The following is a 17,378-nucleotide window of genomic DNA, read 5'->3' on the forward strand; positions in this document are numbered from 1 at the left end:
CACAGTATTTAATAGACTAAATATTAAGACTTATTTTGTTACTGTACATATAAACTAAAGTTACCAGAATTTCTCAAAGGTTTCCAAAGGATTAATTTCTTAAGCTACAATGCCTTCTTTGTTATGATTTAACGGATCATATTTTTTATAACACAAGCTGGGAGAGAGAGTATTTTTAAGTAAAAGTGAAAGTGCGGCAATGTGGTTGGTAACTAAATTTTTAGGAATCCGAACCTTTTAAAAAGACTGTTCAGCAGTGACCCATCGCAGCCATTCAAGCTTGTTTTTGGTTAAATGGGAAGGACTCTGCAGTTCCCTGTGGTGACAAGCTAGTGATAAGCCAACACGGAGAGATGTTGAGCTAAGTTTCCTTACACTGTGCAGCTGCCTTGAGTTCACTCTCTACTTTGTAAAACAAATGATAACCAAAAAGATTTCTTACTGCCATTTTCTCCCTCGTGCCCTTAAATTCTAAACATTTTAGTGTGAAACTGCATTTCTTGACCAATTCTAAGAAATAATTTTTGATTAAATGACTACTTATCACAGAGCAAAATTCACAAACTTCCAACTTTTTCAAAATTCACGGACTTCCAGCTTTTTAAATATGGAAAACTAACCCTCACTCTCAGGAGCCAACAGACAGCACTGAATAGACACAGGACTGCTCACCGTGACCAACAGTTATATCAGAAGCCACCTGACACACAGTGGCATCTCATCTACATAATACTATGAAACATCATACACATTAGCACTGATCGTACTGCGATAACAGATACAATTTGAGCAGGAACAACGTGTGCTACGATAAACACTCAGACACCTCCCCGGAGACGGAAGAAAACTTTCTGACCCAAAACAGACTCTTTTCCAATGAAGGTCAAAAACTCACAAAGCTACACTGACAAAGGCAAAGTGAAATTATGTGAATATTCCAGAATGTCTCTAGTAAAATTCTCATTAAAACCCCCATTTTTATTTTATCTGGCTATAGTAAAAAAAAATCTGGTCAAAAGGCAAATTAAAAGATGAAAACTGTTGCTCAACATAAATTAAAAAGTAAAAGAACAGTGTGGAAGCCTCTCTAAGAAACGCGACATTGTGCCTATCACAGTCTTCAGTAATTCACATTCCGAAGGTTTGCCAAAGGAAAGAAGACAACACCGATTTTTCTCATTTCCACGTGTGATCAATTTCTCTGTAAAGAAATCTCTATACTCGATCTATCAAAAGTTAGAAACGCACCGGCAATCCGGTCCAACGGACTGGACATACTGTCCAACGACAACTGACCACGGCCGCCTCCCCGGGGGACTCCAATAACTGCCATTTTTCTTACACACCACACCTACATGTTTGAGACACAACACTGAACAGTGACGCTGTTACACTTCACTTAAATACAGTTCATGTAATGCCATCTGGTGGTTAACATGACACATTCAGTCTTTGCCAAATTTAAAGAATCTACCACTTTGAAAACACACAGTTACTTAACGAAAGGCGGATTTTCTTTTCTTTGGCACTCTCCCCTCCCCCGTGGCAGTCGACTGGCCTTGAACCCATCCTTCTCCACCTGTCTTCCCTCGCTGGTCCCCCTGGCATGCACCCGTCAGAGATCAACCTCCTCTCCTCTCGGTTATGGTCCCGCCCAAGCTGTTCCTGGCTGTCACCACACGCTCCTCCTTGGTTGACAACTTTCAAAGAAGTTTACCCCTTTTCAAAATAGAAATAATAGCTAATATTTAGTGATGAGCAAAGCACTGTGCTAAACGCTTTACGTGGAAAATCTAATTTAATCTTCACAAGGACCTTGTAATACAGGCACTGTTTCTATCCTCGTGTTACAGCCAAAGAGACAGAGGCTTATTAAGATGCAGAGGCCTGTCGAAACGCTAACTCAGAGCCCACCTTCCAAACCACTGCACAGCATGGCTCCTTTCCAAGTGTTGATCAGAAACTAATATCTAGTGAAAATCTATTTACGTGGTAGAATTCGGCTGACCTCTTCAAATGTCCAAAACACACAAAGATGTTTTCTTTAAAAAAAGATTGCCCTTGTGAACAAATATGAATCTGGGGGCGATGCCACACTCACCGAGCTCAGGGAGCTAATGCTCTAATAACGCGTGGATTCCCGTTCAAGCGTTACCACACGGCTCTGGGCCAGCCTAACTCACGGGGTCAGAGACCTGGAACCCCATCGGCACAATTTAAACGTCTTCCCCTCTCGGCCCTCCACCTGCCCCCAGTCTGCCAGGGAAGTGCTGCTACGGGAGCTCCACGGACAACTCCAGGGCAGCCCATGAGCAGGCAGACTGGGGAAATGCCCTCCAACCTGTGCCTAGGGGCGAGGGGCAGTCCACACGCAGGGACACCCTGGTCTCCCCTCCATGCTGCCGCCTTTAGCATAGAACAGGCCAATAAACCCACACCAGCATTGAGACATACACATAATACGAGATAAAAATATCAGTGTAAGTTATTATAAACGTCGCTCAAACTACTGTATTTAATAATACCAAAAGTTAATGTAAATTATCAAAGCAAGAGCAGGGCTTCTCTTCTTTAATTAGGAAAAGTCACCAACTTGTACAAGACAGGCCTGTCCTGCAGGGCTCCCATCGCCTGCGTCACCACGGGAGAGACGTCGCAGGACTCCTGTGTCAGCGCTCGGCACTCGCCTGGGAGACAAGGAACAGACGGCCCGTGAAGTCAGTTAGGTCCCGACTGGGTCTCCGCACACCCGCGTCTAAATCCTACAGCAAACATCGCTTTAACACCCTGCCCGGGAAAACCCGGAGGACACGTCTACCAGGACTGGTTTCTGCTGCCAACCAAGCCCAACACTTAAGCCCACGTATTCACGTCAGTTTGAAGGACCACGGAGGCTGTCTGGTACACCCCAAACTTCTACTTCATTATTATTTTAAAAAAACTGCAGTTCTAAAAAGCCAATCAGTAAGAAGGTGTCCACTGAATACTGCTACGCACTGGGGACGTCTGAGGCAGGGGGAGGTGCGAACACACCACCGGCTCCTTCCCCTACAAGTGAGCTGTGTGCAGCACGCTGAAAACGTGCGTGTGGACGGCTCAGATACAGCGGTAAGGTTTAAAGTGTGGATTTTTAACTTTCAAAAGTCCCTACACCCAGGTTTCTTTACTTCGCTATACTTATTAAGGGTCCACTACATCCAGAGAACTTCGCGCTTGTTCAAGAATCCCCGACTTTCGGTGCACGAGGACCTCACACTCACGCTGCGGTTTCAGCACACGTGCACATCTTCACAGATCCGCACGCACGAGAACGGAGGCACCTACAGCTCCCAGGCGTCGAAGGCCCACAGTTTGGAACCACTAGGTCAGAGGTCATGGGAGCGCAAAGAAATCTGAGGCCATGGCCTTGCGTTTGAGAAAGAAATCTAACTAGACAGCAAAGATATACGTGCGCAAAGAGTAATGACAGAGTGTAAGTTACTGCATGTCAAATAAGTATGTCCAACGCTTAGTGTTCAGAGATGGGGAAATGCCAGTGTAAGTCAAGGCAGTCATGGAGAGTCCAAGCAAATACAGAACCTGTACTCAGCTTCGAAGACTGAGGCATGACTCGTACACGATACACAGAAAGAGTCGACAGTCCCAGGAGGAACAGACAGTGCACACGGAGAGGGAGAAGAAGAAACCCTGGAGGGGTCTGTTCCAGAGGCAGAGTGAGCCTGCTGACCCGGACACCCAGGTCTCCGCGGCGCGGTGCGGGGCTGGCTGGCCCCCCGCCTCCCAGCAGTCAGCTGGTCACACCTTTGAAAATACCTGTGCTCCCGTTCCTTTGGTTTTCACAGGCAATTCTGTGAACTTTCTGAAACAAAACTACAGCAACCATGTGTGGTGTGTGCAAAGTAATGGCCCGCAGAATATCCTCAGTCCCTGGAACCTGTGAATGGGTCACCTTCGTGGCAGAGAGACTTTGCAGATGCAACTAAGGCGACAGAACTTTCAATAGGGCAACTTTCCCAGATTAGCTAAGCGGGTCCAAGGGAACCACCCCGGACTTAAAAGTGAAAGAGGCTGGCGGAAGCCTGACTCGGAGATACAGAGGGAAGAAGACTCACGAGAGAATCCAAGTCAGAGAGGGACTCCATCCCCCGACACCGGCTTTAAAGACGGAGAACTGCAGGCTGAAGCCCCAGGTGAGCCCTCCGTGGCAGCCAGCGGGCTGGCTCAACCCCGGAGCCCCACGCTTCAGGGCCTCAGCAGTGGGGGAGCCAAGCCAACCCCCCGGTGCCAGTGCAGTGGGGACCCCATCGGATTTCTCGACCACCGCACACAAGAGAGTAAGCTGGTGGCGTCTGCGTCACTTGTGGCAACTTGTTACACTCACAATGAAAAATTATTTCACCATTTATAATAGATGTATGTAAGTAACAAGAGATATCTAATCAACTTCAAAATAATCTACATTAGATAAAACAATCTAAAAATACTGACTTCTTTTTCCCATTTCCATCCTTAATCAACATATGGCTTGAATGGTTTAGGTGTTCATAATACAAACATAAAGACAGTATGTTCAAACGTAAAGTTTGTTCTTCCTTTTAAAAACTTTTGTAAATATTTTCTTTATTTTTAGACGGAGAGGAAGGGAGGGAGAAAGTGAGGAAGAGAAACATGGGTATGTGAGAGACACATGGATCAGTTGCCTAGAGCGCGCCCCGAAACCAGGGACCTGGCCCGCAACCCAGTCCCTCAACCTGTGGGTTCAAAGACCGGCCCTCAATCCACTGAGCCATACCGGCCAGGGCTAAAAATATTTTTGATAACTAAAATCAAAATATTATATGAAATAAAGACCAAGTAAGACAAGAAATTCTAACACGGACACTCGCAAACCCGGACCACCTGAAAGACACCACTCACTCTGAGCCCAGCGGTACAGTCTCTCATAGGCTGTCTCCTGAAGCAAGGCCATCTGCTCCATGATCTCTAAGCTAAAAGATAAACAAATGAGAATGTATTCGAACTTAAACTTGTAGCCAACAGCCCACATCTAAGAACCCAGTTATTTCGTTTAATTACAGAAGGATTTGGTTACGTCATGTTAGCTTTTTATCATTGTACAAAATGATTTTTCCACTTTTTATAAGTAAACAAATGTCAGATTTTCTTAGTGTCACTCTGTTATCCAATGGCTGTTTTACTCTAAGCACATCTGGCTATAACCCCTCCTTACCCAAAGATACATAAAGTGAAACATTTTCAGCAAGAACCCAGAATGTTTTTTAAATTTTGGAAATATAAGAGGCAAGGCAATTGCGAACCGAAATGGTTACTCACCCGGCTGTTTGCTGGTTTGTACGCAGGAGAACTTTGACATCATTATGAATCTGTTTTACTCTTCCCAGTGCCTTGAAAAAATCCTTTAAAATTAAGAGTGCAACTTTAAAATGTCAATGTTTTCAGATAAAAGTACGTTACTCTAAAATGAAACATCACTACAAAGGAAAAACATACTTTCACCTACTCTGATCCTTTCTATACTGTTTTCAACTTTCTCTAAATTTTTATATAAAGTGTAATACATTGATTCAAATTTTAAAACATACATTAGTTCAATGTCTACTATATGCCAAATTGTGTGCAGCTGCCAGGGACACAAAACTTAAATGAAAAAAAACCCTGTCCTTAGCAAGTGCATAGTCTAGTGTGAGAGAAACCCAAATCTAAAGATTATGACATAAAGCAAAATATGCTACGTATCACACATCTTACGACTTAATTAAGTGCGGCTTTCTCGTCAATAAAGGTGATGTTTTGTATCTCTTTTGTATACCTGCTGTTGCCCTCACATCCAAGAGCGACTGCAAGGTTGGGTGCATAAAAGATGCTCACTAAATATGCAGGAGCTGACAGCTGCTGGCCTCCAAGCTATTTTTAGGAAAACCTAACTGGAGCCACAGCTTCCAGAGAGCCAAGAAGTGTTCCAAACCTAAAAACAGTGAATGTGCTATTTTTCTTTGAAGAATAAAATTTAAATAAAAGAACATCTCCTCTAATACTGTTTATTATTTCTACCAAATGGAGGAAAGGCGAGATGTCAAATATTTGACATGGAGGAAGTGCCTCAAATGACAAGGGCAGCAAATACTGGTGAGGTTCCTACCCATCCTCTCCCCTCCCCCACTCCCTCCACACAGGTGCAGCTGCAGGTGCAGCTGCAGTCGCAGCCCCTGGGGAGGCCCCGCCCCCACCTCAAGAGCTCTTCATGTAGCTCCTCCCAGGCAGGAGAAGGAAAGATTCCTTCCTGGAAAAACGGAATGTCTTTCAAGTAAAAAATAAGTAAACAAAATGTTTCTCTGTTTTCAGCATTTTGAGAGGTTTTATAGTTGTGTCGATCTGGAAAGAATGGTCTAGGTTAAAAATTAATTAGAGGAAAAACTAAGGAATTTCTAATTCCAGGAAAGACAAAGAGGTGTGAACTAAAGGACAGGTAACCATTGTAATGTCACCGTCCTGCAAACAGAAAGTGCCACGTCACTGGACACTGAAGCGCGACAGAAAGAGACCATCTGCGCCAGAGAGGGGTCTAGTGGGGGCGGAGTCCTCGGATTCCATGATAGGAAATCAACAGAAAATAGTTAACGCAGGTCATTAAAATACATTTTTTAATGGAAGAACATATACTTGATTTTTATAATTGATTTAACACCCTACAGAGCCCCTGCCCCAGGATAAGAGGAGAAAAGCACTAAATTTAGTACAAATAACTAACAGTGGGAAGAGCGATGGGGCCGGGAACAACTGTAATTCAACAATTTTTAAAAAGTTAAAAAAAAAAGACAAAACTAATACTGATCTTTAATGTGTCTGCTTGGGGGACTTACTGCCTTTCCATTCCCACTACATTAAAAGCTGATTATTTCTAACTATAGACCTAGAATGCAGAATTTACAAAAGAAGCATTTAACACAGTTGAAATAGATGGCAGGAGTGGACAAGGTGATGTGGATTTTCTTTAAAAGCCTGGTACTGTGCTTCTTTGTAAAAAGTACACACATACTGCTTTGAAAAAAATAAAACATTAAAGTAATTTAAACTATGCATCTTAATTTCCAAACTGAAAAACATTTTTGATGGTAAAATAAAGTGTTTACTTTTCTCTGTAGCACCCACAACTGCTACCCTTTAAATGACTGTAACCGAAACAAGATACCTCAGTGATGGGTCCGTCTCTCACACCTCGGAGCAGACTCATTTCTTCTGAAGTGAGCTGGAACTTGGCCAAGAAAGCATCGGCCACTTGCGCTCTTATTTCTAACCTTTGACTGTAACATGAACAGAAACAAGCAGTAAAAATCACGCACACTGTGCATCTGCACAGCTTTAACGCAATCACGTCTCTGACATTCTAACTTTAAAGCCAAGGTGTGAAAGATTCTCAATGTCTTCCAAAGTCCCATTTCTGCCTCCAATCCTGGAAGCTCATCGGGTAGGTGATAAAATTAGCTGATAACGTTCCACCCCAGGTACTTGCACACAGTAAGCAGTTACTGATTATGAAGTTCATTCACAAAAGGTCCCTATGTTACAAGTCCTCAGTCACTTACAGGCACCTGAATAGTTCACTTGATAATAAGGTTGTCTTACTGGAGAGAAATATGCCCATTTCCAGCTGTTTTCATCGCAGGCAGTAAAAGTTCCTAAGCCTTTGAAGTTTTCACGTGAAGTACACAACCACCAAATATCAGGTCTGTTGTTTTTTTGTTTTGTTTTTATTTTAGGATAGAGACAGAAGTCAATTTACTAATTCCTCATAACTCTATAAAGTCAGTTCTCCCCTTTTGTCTGACTGGCTTTTTCTGCATACTGTGGCAATAAAAAAGTCTTTTAAAATATATTAACTGAATGCAACCTACTGGGACGAGCTGTAAATTAGGAAAAGGCGCACCACACCCGGGAATGCAACCTGCAAGGGGGACCTGACAGGTGAGGAATGGGAGCTGCCTTCGCACACCCTCGCCACCCCGGCTTCCAGGGCACAGATTTGCAGAGATGAAGCCGTGGGTGTCTCGCCAGCAGTGTTCACAGGGCGGCGATGTTCTACAACCTAGTAACACCCAAAAGAGACTGACCAAAGATGTAAGTGGCAACACTATTTCCAGAGACAATTCAATGTGTGTTATCTCTGTTTTGTTTGTGCCTGTAAGGTTTTTAAGCCACAGTCAAATATCCTGCAGAATAATATAAAAACAGAAAAGGAAAATTCCTCCAGGTGGCAGTAATGTTCCGTTTATATCAAATGATAACTTAAAACACCTAATTAAATCTACACAGATTTAAATGGCATATGTCCTTAATCATCATATTGCTGATTATGCAAATGTACTTTAACAGGTTTTGTTAATACTCCTTTTTAAACTACTTTATTTCACATTAATGTATGAACTGGGTAGTGAGAGCAAATCTGAGTGCATCCAGGGACATGACTCTAGCCAGGCATGAAGCTCAGAGGGGAGAGAGAAGGCTGGAGGTCAGGGGCCTTTGTTCCAGCCCACCCAGCAGCCCCCCTGGCATCCTCGGGTGCACTGTTCAGTTGGTGGCATCCAGTTCCAGAAGCCCCTTCTAGATGGGAAAGAGGAAAGGCAAAGGGAAATGAATTCCAGAAACTCTCACAGGAAAGCAGAGGCGCTCTGGCCTCAGCGGCCTGTTCCTGGGAAGCTCATGCTAATGCCCTGAAGGTCACAAAGCGGAAGAACAAGGACAGGGCAGGGAAGACAGGAGTAACTACGCTGGAGGGTGGCCGGGACGGTGACAGATAAAGAGCTTCCCAAACAAGAAGAAGCCAAAGGAGTTCATCACCACCAAACCAGTATTATATGAAGAAGAAAAAAAAGATTAAAAATATGATCGATAAAATGGCAATAAGTATAAACCTAACAACAACTGAATCTATAAAACAAAGTAAACAAACAAGCAAAACAGAAACAGACTCACAGATACAGAGAACGTTTCGGTGGTTGCAGATGGGAGGGGGTGGGGGACTGGGTGACGGGATGAAGAAGAACAGACTGGCAGCCACAGAACAGGCACAGGGACGTGAAGAACAGCACAGGGAATAGTCAGTAACATTCTAGTATGTTTGCTGTCAGAGTGAAGAGTTTATTGGGATAATCACTTAGGAAGCTATACAACGTCTAATAATCACTTGGCTGTACACCTGAAACTAATATAATAATAATGTATGTCAACTGTAATTGAAAATTTTTTTAAACCTTAAAAAAATGGCAAAAATTCAAGGTGTGGTTCATTTCTTATGTTTTATCTTACTAAGAACACAAGTGTTCTTTAAAATGTTTTATCTTTTTTTTATTTTTCAATTACAGCTGCATAAGTGTCCTTTCTTTAAGAACATGTGGCCCTCACTGTGGTTGCTCCCTCCCATTCTCCTACCTGACCCTGTGCTCTCTCGAGCTCAGATGCTCAGCCTCCCAGCCTCCGCGCTGCTCTGCGTGAACTACTAACACGGAACTGGCAATGGGATGAGGGCCGTCCTGATGTCCTGCCTACGTGTTAATGCAATGGCCTGAGCTGCAGAATGAACGACGTTCTGGGTGTCAGTTCAAATACGGCAGGCCAATGTCGCTGGGGTTCTCTCAGCCCTCTGTCATGCTTTTCACCTCATGGTCACAGAATAGCTGCTGCTGCTCATTGAGTTCCAGCATCTCTTAATATCACCAATTAAATGGTCAGTTTCAGATTTTCTTGATCACTTTTTCCACCGTTGGTTTATTTGAATCAGAGTATTACATTTGGTTTCTTTAACAATATTACATACCTTAAGCTCCAAATGTCTTTTTAGAAGATAAAAATAAATCCTCACTTGTTAAAAAAAATAGCCAAAACTATTTAACAGTTTTGAGAAGATAGGATTACAAGCACAATGTTCTAATATTGCACTTGGAAACACATATATGTCAAAAACTCCATTACAATGCTTGTTTTTCCGTTTTTGCTTTATGTTCCCTTCCTGATGTTAAAATAGTTGCATTCCATATTCATCCACTCAAAAATTTTTTAGGCACAGGAGACACAAGGAGCATAAGAAATTGTCACTGCTCTCGAGGAGCTCAAGTTTGACAGGAAGAGAGAAACAATCAACCAACAGGAAACAAGGGACTGTAACATACACGTCTGTATTACACTCACCTCCAGTCACACATCTAATCAGTGAGCAAATATTAGTGTGCCTACTTATAAACTACTCCAAGAAGAATCGATACCATTAACTTTTGCTTGTATCAGAGAATATTAGTCATAAGTAAAAAATAAGAGAAACTCATTGTAAAAAAATTATTAAAAATCTAAAAATATCTACATTTCTAAAAGAAATCATTTTTTTTTACTTCTACAGAAACAATACCAAAAAAAAGGAATAATCCCTTAACCTCAAGATCAAGCTTAATGTTCCTAAGCTACTGTTTAATGTTTATTTTACTCTTGGACAATAATAGCTCAGAACCTTATATGTTGTATCGATTTTGAATCAGGTTTTTTATTATTTGAACTTTGATTTAGTTTAATCTATCATTTTCTTTCCATTTAATCTTCAAACCAATGAAGAGTGACTACACAAGGAAAAACTTACCTTTCAGCTTGAAGCTTAGTGGTTTTGACTATTAAGTCTTGCGTCTGCTCCTTGGCTGCCTAAAATTGTGAACATATCTAATATCAGTACATTTCAATTTTATTACACTTCAAAAAATGAACAGTAATACTTACTGGAGTTCAGACTCACAGCAAATGAGATCACACTCCAGAACTCAAACGTTTCTATACCACCCCCCGCCCTGCCAGCCAGCACCACCAAGTTCTGGGCCCTCAGACGCCTCATCCCAGATTGTCAAAGAGACGTACTGTCACCTCCCGCCAGAAAGTCACAGTCCCACCCATCTCTACTTGAAGCCATTATGAACCTGTGTTCCTTGCAACCAAATCAAGAGCCCAGCAAATAGTCGGTATTTTTAAGAAAGCAGATTCGAACCGAGATGGTTCAGCAGACTTTGAACTTCTGATAAGGGAGCCGAACGTGGCAGCTCCCTCGGTACTCTTCTGAGACCACCACTCTTTAAATCTAGTAACTGCTTCAAGTGCTTATCTCCCCCAGGGTCACTCTGCTGGGAAGATCTTGTGTTGTATGGTTTTTTAAACGTAATATTTCCTCAATTCATTTCTGCTGGACTTATGGGACATTCATAGGGAAGGTTTACCAAAATTCTACGCAGTGAGATCAAAATATCAAGGCTTCTGGAGTTACCAATATCCGTAAACCATCACGCAAAGAAGTACAAATATTTACATTCAATATTTACATTCAAACTTCCTGCAGAGCACTGTGTGGTAGACGGCCATACATTCTGTAAGCCCACTCAACAATCTCTGAAAGCTCACTCTGTGCCAGGGACAATGCTAAAGCCAAGCCATTCCACAGCACCTGTAGGCGACTTGTCATATCTTGACAGCAGCTACTCATCGCTTGGACGTCTTCATTTATGCTCTCCAGTTCCTGGCAAGGAGAGAGACGGCACCGTTAAACGCACTGCTAAAGAAGTCCTCTTCTCTTCGCCGAATCCTGACTTCCCACCCATGAATTTTTCCACCAAAACACGACAAAAGACCTCACATTTAAGCCTGAGAATGAATAAAGAGTAACTTACAGTGCTAAAAAGATGTATTAAAAAACTAGTATATTCTTCCCCTGGCTGATGTAGCTCAGTGGATTGAGCGCGGGCCTGTGAATCACACGATCGCAGTTCAATTCCCAGTCAGGGCACGTGCCTGGGTTGCAGGCCAGTTCCCAGTAGGGGACTCACCAGAGGCAACCATACATTGATGTTTCTCTCCCTCTCTCCTTCCCTTCCCCTCTAAAAATAAATAAAGTCTTTAAAAAAAACTAGTATATTCTTTGTAGATGGTGCAGCAATAAAAAACAGCAAATATTTAAATTTTTAACACCTCTTTGTTCAGAAACGCCAAGACTTTAAGGAATTCATCGGCTGAGTGTGCAGCAAGGTACGAAAGAGCACAACCAACCGAGCTGCCTACAACAGACGGAAAGTGTGAAACCTTTCCAACCACACAACAGAAATCTGTGCAAACGTTAACACTGATTGTGCATGTGCACGTGTATGTTTACTGACCCAGCAAAATGCCTGTATAGGTGAGAAAAGTGCAATGAAACAACACACAACACCTCCCCACTTTTAGGATAATATGTGCAAAAGAACACAGGGAAGGCCGTGCATTAAACCACTGCCAACGGCTGTTTCTGGGCGACAGGCTCCTAAGTAAATTGTTCTGTTTCCACCTCCAGCCCCCAAACCCACATGAACTTAACCGGTCACTCAGCCCTATCATTTACACCCCTGGTGTATACATCACTGTATTTTCATTATGGGATGATTTTCAAAGATGTCTAAAAGTTGAGAAAATATGAATGCCTAAGTACATATCACCCGATTTCTACAGTTACCAACTCGGGACCACTTCTGTGTCCTCTCCCCCATCTCTTCCTACCTCCCCATCCTCCGCTCCTCCCCTACACACTGAACCACTTTGAATTCCAGATATCACATAATTTCACCCACAAACACACCCATATGTACTTCTAAGAGGATCAAAAAAACACAACAATATTTTCACATCTAAACACATAATGATAATTTCTTGATATCAAATATTTAGTCAGTGCTCAAATTTCCCCACTTGTCTCAATTTTTTTCAAGTCACTCTGTTCAAACCAGGAAGCAAAAAAGATTCACAAATAGTAATTAATTGAATATTTCTCTTATTTCTTAATACACAGATTCTTACTCCTCCCTAGTTCTTTTTCTTTTTTTTATGATTTATTTGTTGAAGAAACCAGTTCACTTGCCCATACAGTTCCTGACATTGCAGATTTTACTGAATGAATCTTCACGGTGTGAACACACCCCTCTGCCCCCTGTATTTCCTATAAACTGGCTATTAGATCTAGAAGCTTGATTATATCTGGTTCAATTTTCTGGCAAGAAGTCTGGTGTTGTATACCTTTATTAATAATCACATATATGGTTCCTCTTTTTGTGAGGTTAGCAGCCAGAGATGACCAAAGGCTAGATCAGGGGTTCTCAGCCGGGGCAGTTTGGCCCCCAAGGGGGCATCCGGCATTGTCTGGAGACATTTTTGATTGAAATAACCAGGGGGAAGGTAGTGCTACTGGCGTCTAGTGAGCAGAGGCCAGGGATGCGGTGGACCCCTCCACAGTGCAGAGGACACCGTATTATGCCATGTGTAATGCACTCCTGTCTACAATGCACACCCATGTTTCTGGCCCAAGCTTTCCGGGGAAAAAAATCTCTCACCTTAATTTTTTAATTCAGTTATTTATTTATTTATATTTAGAAGCAAAATAAGTGACTATATTCCAGGGTATTATTTTGCAGACGGATATTATTATTACTTTCTAGAGTTACACTTCAAACACATAAGCATAAATAAAAGAATCAGAAACATTTTTATAGGTATGTAATTAGAACCACTTATGTGTAATACACATCCTTATTTTCCCCTCAAAAATCTGGGCAAAAAACTGTGCATTATACATGGCAAAATACAGGTAGTCCTCAAAAACGCCAATCATGCCAAGGCTGACAAAGAGTGGCCGCAACTTCTAATCTAATTCTGCCAATAATTCTTTCCATTATTGAACATTTCTATAACGGAAACCTTGCCCTCAACAACTGCACACAGTTGGTGCAAAAGTCAAGATAAATGTTCCTTGTACTCAGCAGTTTTCAAAACAGTAAGTTGGTTCCCGTATATCTCCCAGAGATAACCAACCAATGAAGGTTCTGTTCAGTTTTCAGTATCCTTGTGAATTCACGGTCTTAAGCATGTTTCATGGGCTTCAGTTCACTGAGTTATTCTTACTGCTGCTCAAACCATCCTAGGGTTGGCCAGTGGAAGCCCCTCCAAGTAGCTGCAGTCTTTTTGACACCTTCCCAACAGCGGACTGCTTCCTTGTGGGAAGGGTGTTTGGAAAACACCGTTTAGATGTTTTCCACTCATCACTGCTCCTTCTCCCCATCTTGGTGAACACTACTAAGCTTGCCTTTCAACCTTCCAGATTATTACTCTTGAGTCAGTGAGATCCTACCAAACTGTTAACAATGTTTTTATGAAGTACTCATCGAAATCATGTATAACTCTTTCATACAACTCACACAGAAATACTAACTAGGTAATATTACTATGTGACATAACAACATACTACATCATGAAAAATAGAATATAAAAATAAAAGCATTGTTATCCACTGATGAGTAGACTGCTTACTCGAGTACCATGAATCATTATGGTAGTATTCATAATTTACACATTGTAGCATTCATCTTCATTATTCTGAAACTTTTATAATATAGGATGCATTACAGTAACCCAATCTTAATTATCGCCAGTGGAGAAGTGCTTATCCAAGGAAATTTTATTCAGTGAGGGAATATCACTAGTGGAAAACCATTTGGAGAAATGTTATTTTTTTAATTGTTAAAGAAGCTAAAATTCCTAAGAGAATATCCTATAACAAATGTTATAATGTCCTAAGAACCAGCATTAGTGGAAATCACAGATTCAGAAACCATACTAATCCAAAGACAGACCTAGATGCTTCTGGAGCAAATAGTTACGTTTTCTACTTGAACATGGTATGTGTATAGCAGATATGTCAACCTAATTCATAAGTATACTTAGCAAAAAGCCAGGCATATAGTACATGTTCAATAAAAGCTTAATGAAGAGTTTTCTTACTTCCTTCACCTCCTTGAAAATGCTTACAAATTCTTCGTTGATGGCTAAGCTCCTGCGTTCAATATCGCCACGTAAATTTCTTCGAGTCCGCAAACTGTTTTCAACAAAAAAGGTTGAAAGGGCCTTGAGAGCTTCCAACATCTCCTAAACAATTGATGACAGAAGAAAGTGATCGGGATCAATTTTCAAAGGTTTTCCTCATCTAACCAAAATTCTATAAGATCATTTTCAAATCGTGTGTTTCCATGAAACAACCTCCAAAATGCTGAATGAGCTTCACACCCCTGGACAGGAAACATTTCTGAAACACCATGAGGATTTACTGACTTGTGCATTGCAGCGTCTGAACGAGGTTACTCGCTGCAGAACCGTTCGAATTGCAAAAATCAGAAATAACCTTAATGCTCGATCATTACCACCCCTGACCCCCTTATCCTGCCCTGGGCTCTGCCCTCCTCCCCGCCTGCTCGGACCCCGAACCCGGCCGAGGGGGCAGGGGCTCCACCACTGGGTCCCGGAACCTTTGTAAATAGAAGTAATGCCCAGGGCCTCCCCCGCCCCCCGCAAGCTCGGGCGCGGGGCTGGGCTCCCCTCCTCGCAAGGCGAGGGGCGAGGGGAGAGGGGCGAGGGGCGAGGGGCGAGGGGCGAGGGGCGAGGAACCCGGAGCCGCCCAGACCCCGCCCCGGCCCGGCTCCGCCCGCGGGCCGCCCGCGACCCTGCCAGCCCCGGTTACCTTGTCGTTGTCCAGCCGCGTCTCCAGGATCTTATGCAGCTTCCGCGACAGCGGATTGCTGGTCTGCGCCGAGGCCGCGCCTGCCCCATTGCTGAGGCCGCTGGCAGCCCCGGACGGGGACACCACGACGACTTCCCCGCTGGCCTCGGCCATAGTGCAGCGGGGCCACCCCCAACTCAGGGCAGCGGCCACCTCAGCCCGACAGTGCCCACCTCAGCCCGACAGTGCCCACCTCAGCCCGGCAGCGCCAGAACTGCGCATGTGCAGCGTGTGCTGCCGCGCATGCGCGATAAGAGGTTTTAAAAAAAAGGAAAAAATGGCATGGGATTTAAAGGATTTTGGAATCTTTAGTCTATGAAAGTATGAGCTAAGTATTAGTAAAATAGGCAGAGACTTATGCCTGACATAAGTTCACTAAAAGTTAATTCAAATTAAATTCACCTTCCTTAAATGCTTTCTTTTGTTTTTTTCTTTTTTTGGGGGGGGAAAGTATTGATCGAAGGCATTTTATGAGCCAGATGCTGTGGTAGGCGTTGGAGGATCCATATTTTCTGTCTGAGACAAGGGACTTAATCAGTGTTACTAGACTGTGACTAGTGCAGAAGGAAACAAAGTACTGTGCAGTGAATCTAATGGAGAGAGGGGCCAACTTCACCCAAGAAGGTCTAGAAAGTAATTGACCTTTAAGCAGTTTGCAGGACAGTATGAAACCACAGTCCCCCTTCTCCTTAGCTCAAGATGGCATGTAAGCCTCGGATACCAGATTTGTCCTCTGGTCCCATATTCTCACTGAACCCCACATATGCATACATGATAAAATGGGTTATTTTTCCTACTCATCTGTCTCCCGTCAATTTCATTATTAGACCAGCTGGAAGAACTTAGAAGAGTAGAAGGAAAGTTATTATTTTTCTTCTTCTACAGTAGGTAAGAGAAGAAGAATATTTTCAGGGAAGGAAATGACACTGTTACATCTACTCACAAAACTAGCCACAGGCAAAATGAGGGCAAAGATTGTACTTTTTAACTTTATCAGTTCTCCATTCCTGGTTTGAGGCTTCTCTTCTGCCCTTCCATTAAGAAGTTAAATGCCCTGAAGTAAGGCTGCCCCTATAGGGCTCAAGTCTTCATAGGAAAAGTCCTGCCATCTCTGCTGAAATACTGCATTAGCCAAAAAGTCTGTCAAGTTTTTTTCCATAAAAGACCAGACACATTTTCCGTTTTCACCAATAACTTTATTGATTTGGATATTTGGAGTATGTGGGCTATCTCCCATGTGGTAGAACATTGGTTGTTTTCAATTAACTTCTCGATTTGATTGCTATCAAATTCAACTGGTCTACCCAACCATGGAGCCCATCCAGCAAAAAATCTCTAGCACGAAGCTTCTCAAACCACTTCTGACAGGTTCGACCAGTTGCAGCACCTTCTCCATATGCTGCACAAATCTCTTTTTTTTTTTTTGCATTTCAGTTGCATTTTTACCTTTCTTGAAATAATGAAGCTTAATATGTCAAAAAATGTTGTGTATTTTCTTCGATCCTCAATATTAAAATGGCTACACAAAAATTCACCAATTTTGGTAAGTTTTTTTAATGCATGCTGATATGACAGCTGTCACAATACAATCTAATGAAATTATTTTGAATGAAGTTAAAGACAACTAAACACTACTAGAACCATCTTATGGCAAAAAAACAAACTTTTTGGCCAACCCAATATTAATGGGTTAATAGCATTAGATGCATTTCAACTAGGACTCAATACTTAACATTTCAGCTGTCAGAAGAAATGTATATGATAG

General features: G+C 42.5%; 1 protein-coding gene across 1 annotated transcript in view; it reads right to left on the bottom strand.

The window, feature by feature from the left end:
• The window catches only part of COG6 (component of oligomeric golgi complex 6), a 30,955-nt gene extending 15,158 nt beyond the window's left edge, over positions 1-15,797 (bottom strand). The window contains exons 1-8 of the mRNA XM_037129660.2: positions 15,575-15,797; positions 14,842-14,985; positions 11,489-11,560; positions 10,643-10,701; positions 7,211-7,322; positions 5,335-5,417; positions 4,918-4,988; positions 2,594-2,687 (exon numbers count right to left, since the gene is read on the bottom strand). Coding sequence (XP_036985555.1) covers positions 2,594-2,687; positions 4,918-4,988; positions 5,335-5,417; positions 7,211-7,322; positions 10,643-10,701; positions 11,489-11,560; positions 14,842-14,985; positions 15,575-15,727 — 788 coding nt within the window. The 5' untranslated portion in view covers positions 15,728-15,797. The remainder of the gene's footprint in view (positions 1-2,593; positions 2,688-4,917; positions 4,989-5,334; positions 5,418-7,210; positions 7,323-10,642; positions 10,702-11,488; positions 11,561-14,841; positions 14,986-15,574) is intronic.
• Positions 15,798-17,378: the final 1,581 nt, after the last annotated feature.

Source organism: Artibeus jamaicensis, unplaced genomic scaffold (genome assembly GCF_021234435.1).
Source record: "Artibeus jamaicensis isolate MK-2021 breed Jamaican fruit bat unplaced genomic scaffold, CSHL_Jam_final contig_415, whole genome shotgun sequence".
NCBI classification, from domain to species: Eukaryota; Metazoa; Chordata; class Mammalia; order Chiroptera; family Phyllostomidae; genus Artibeus; species Artibeus jamaicensis.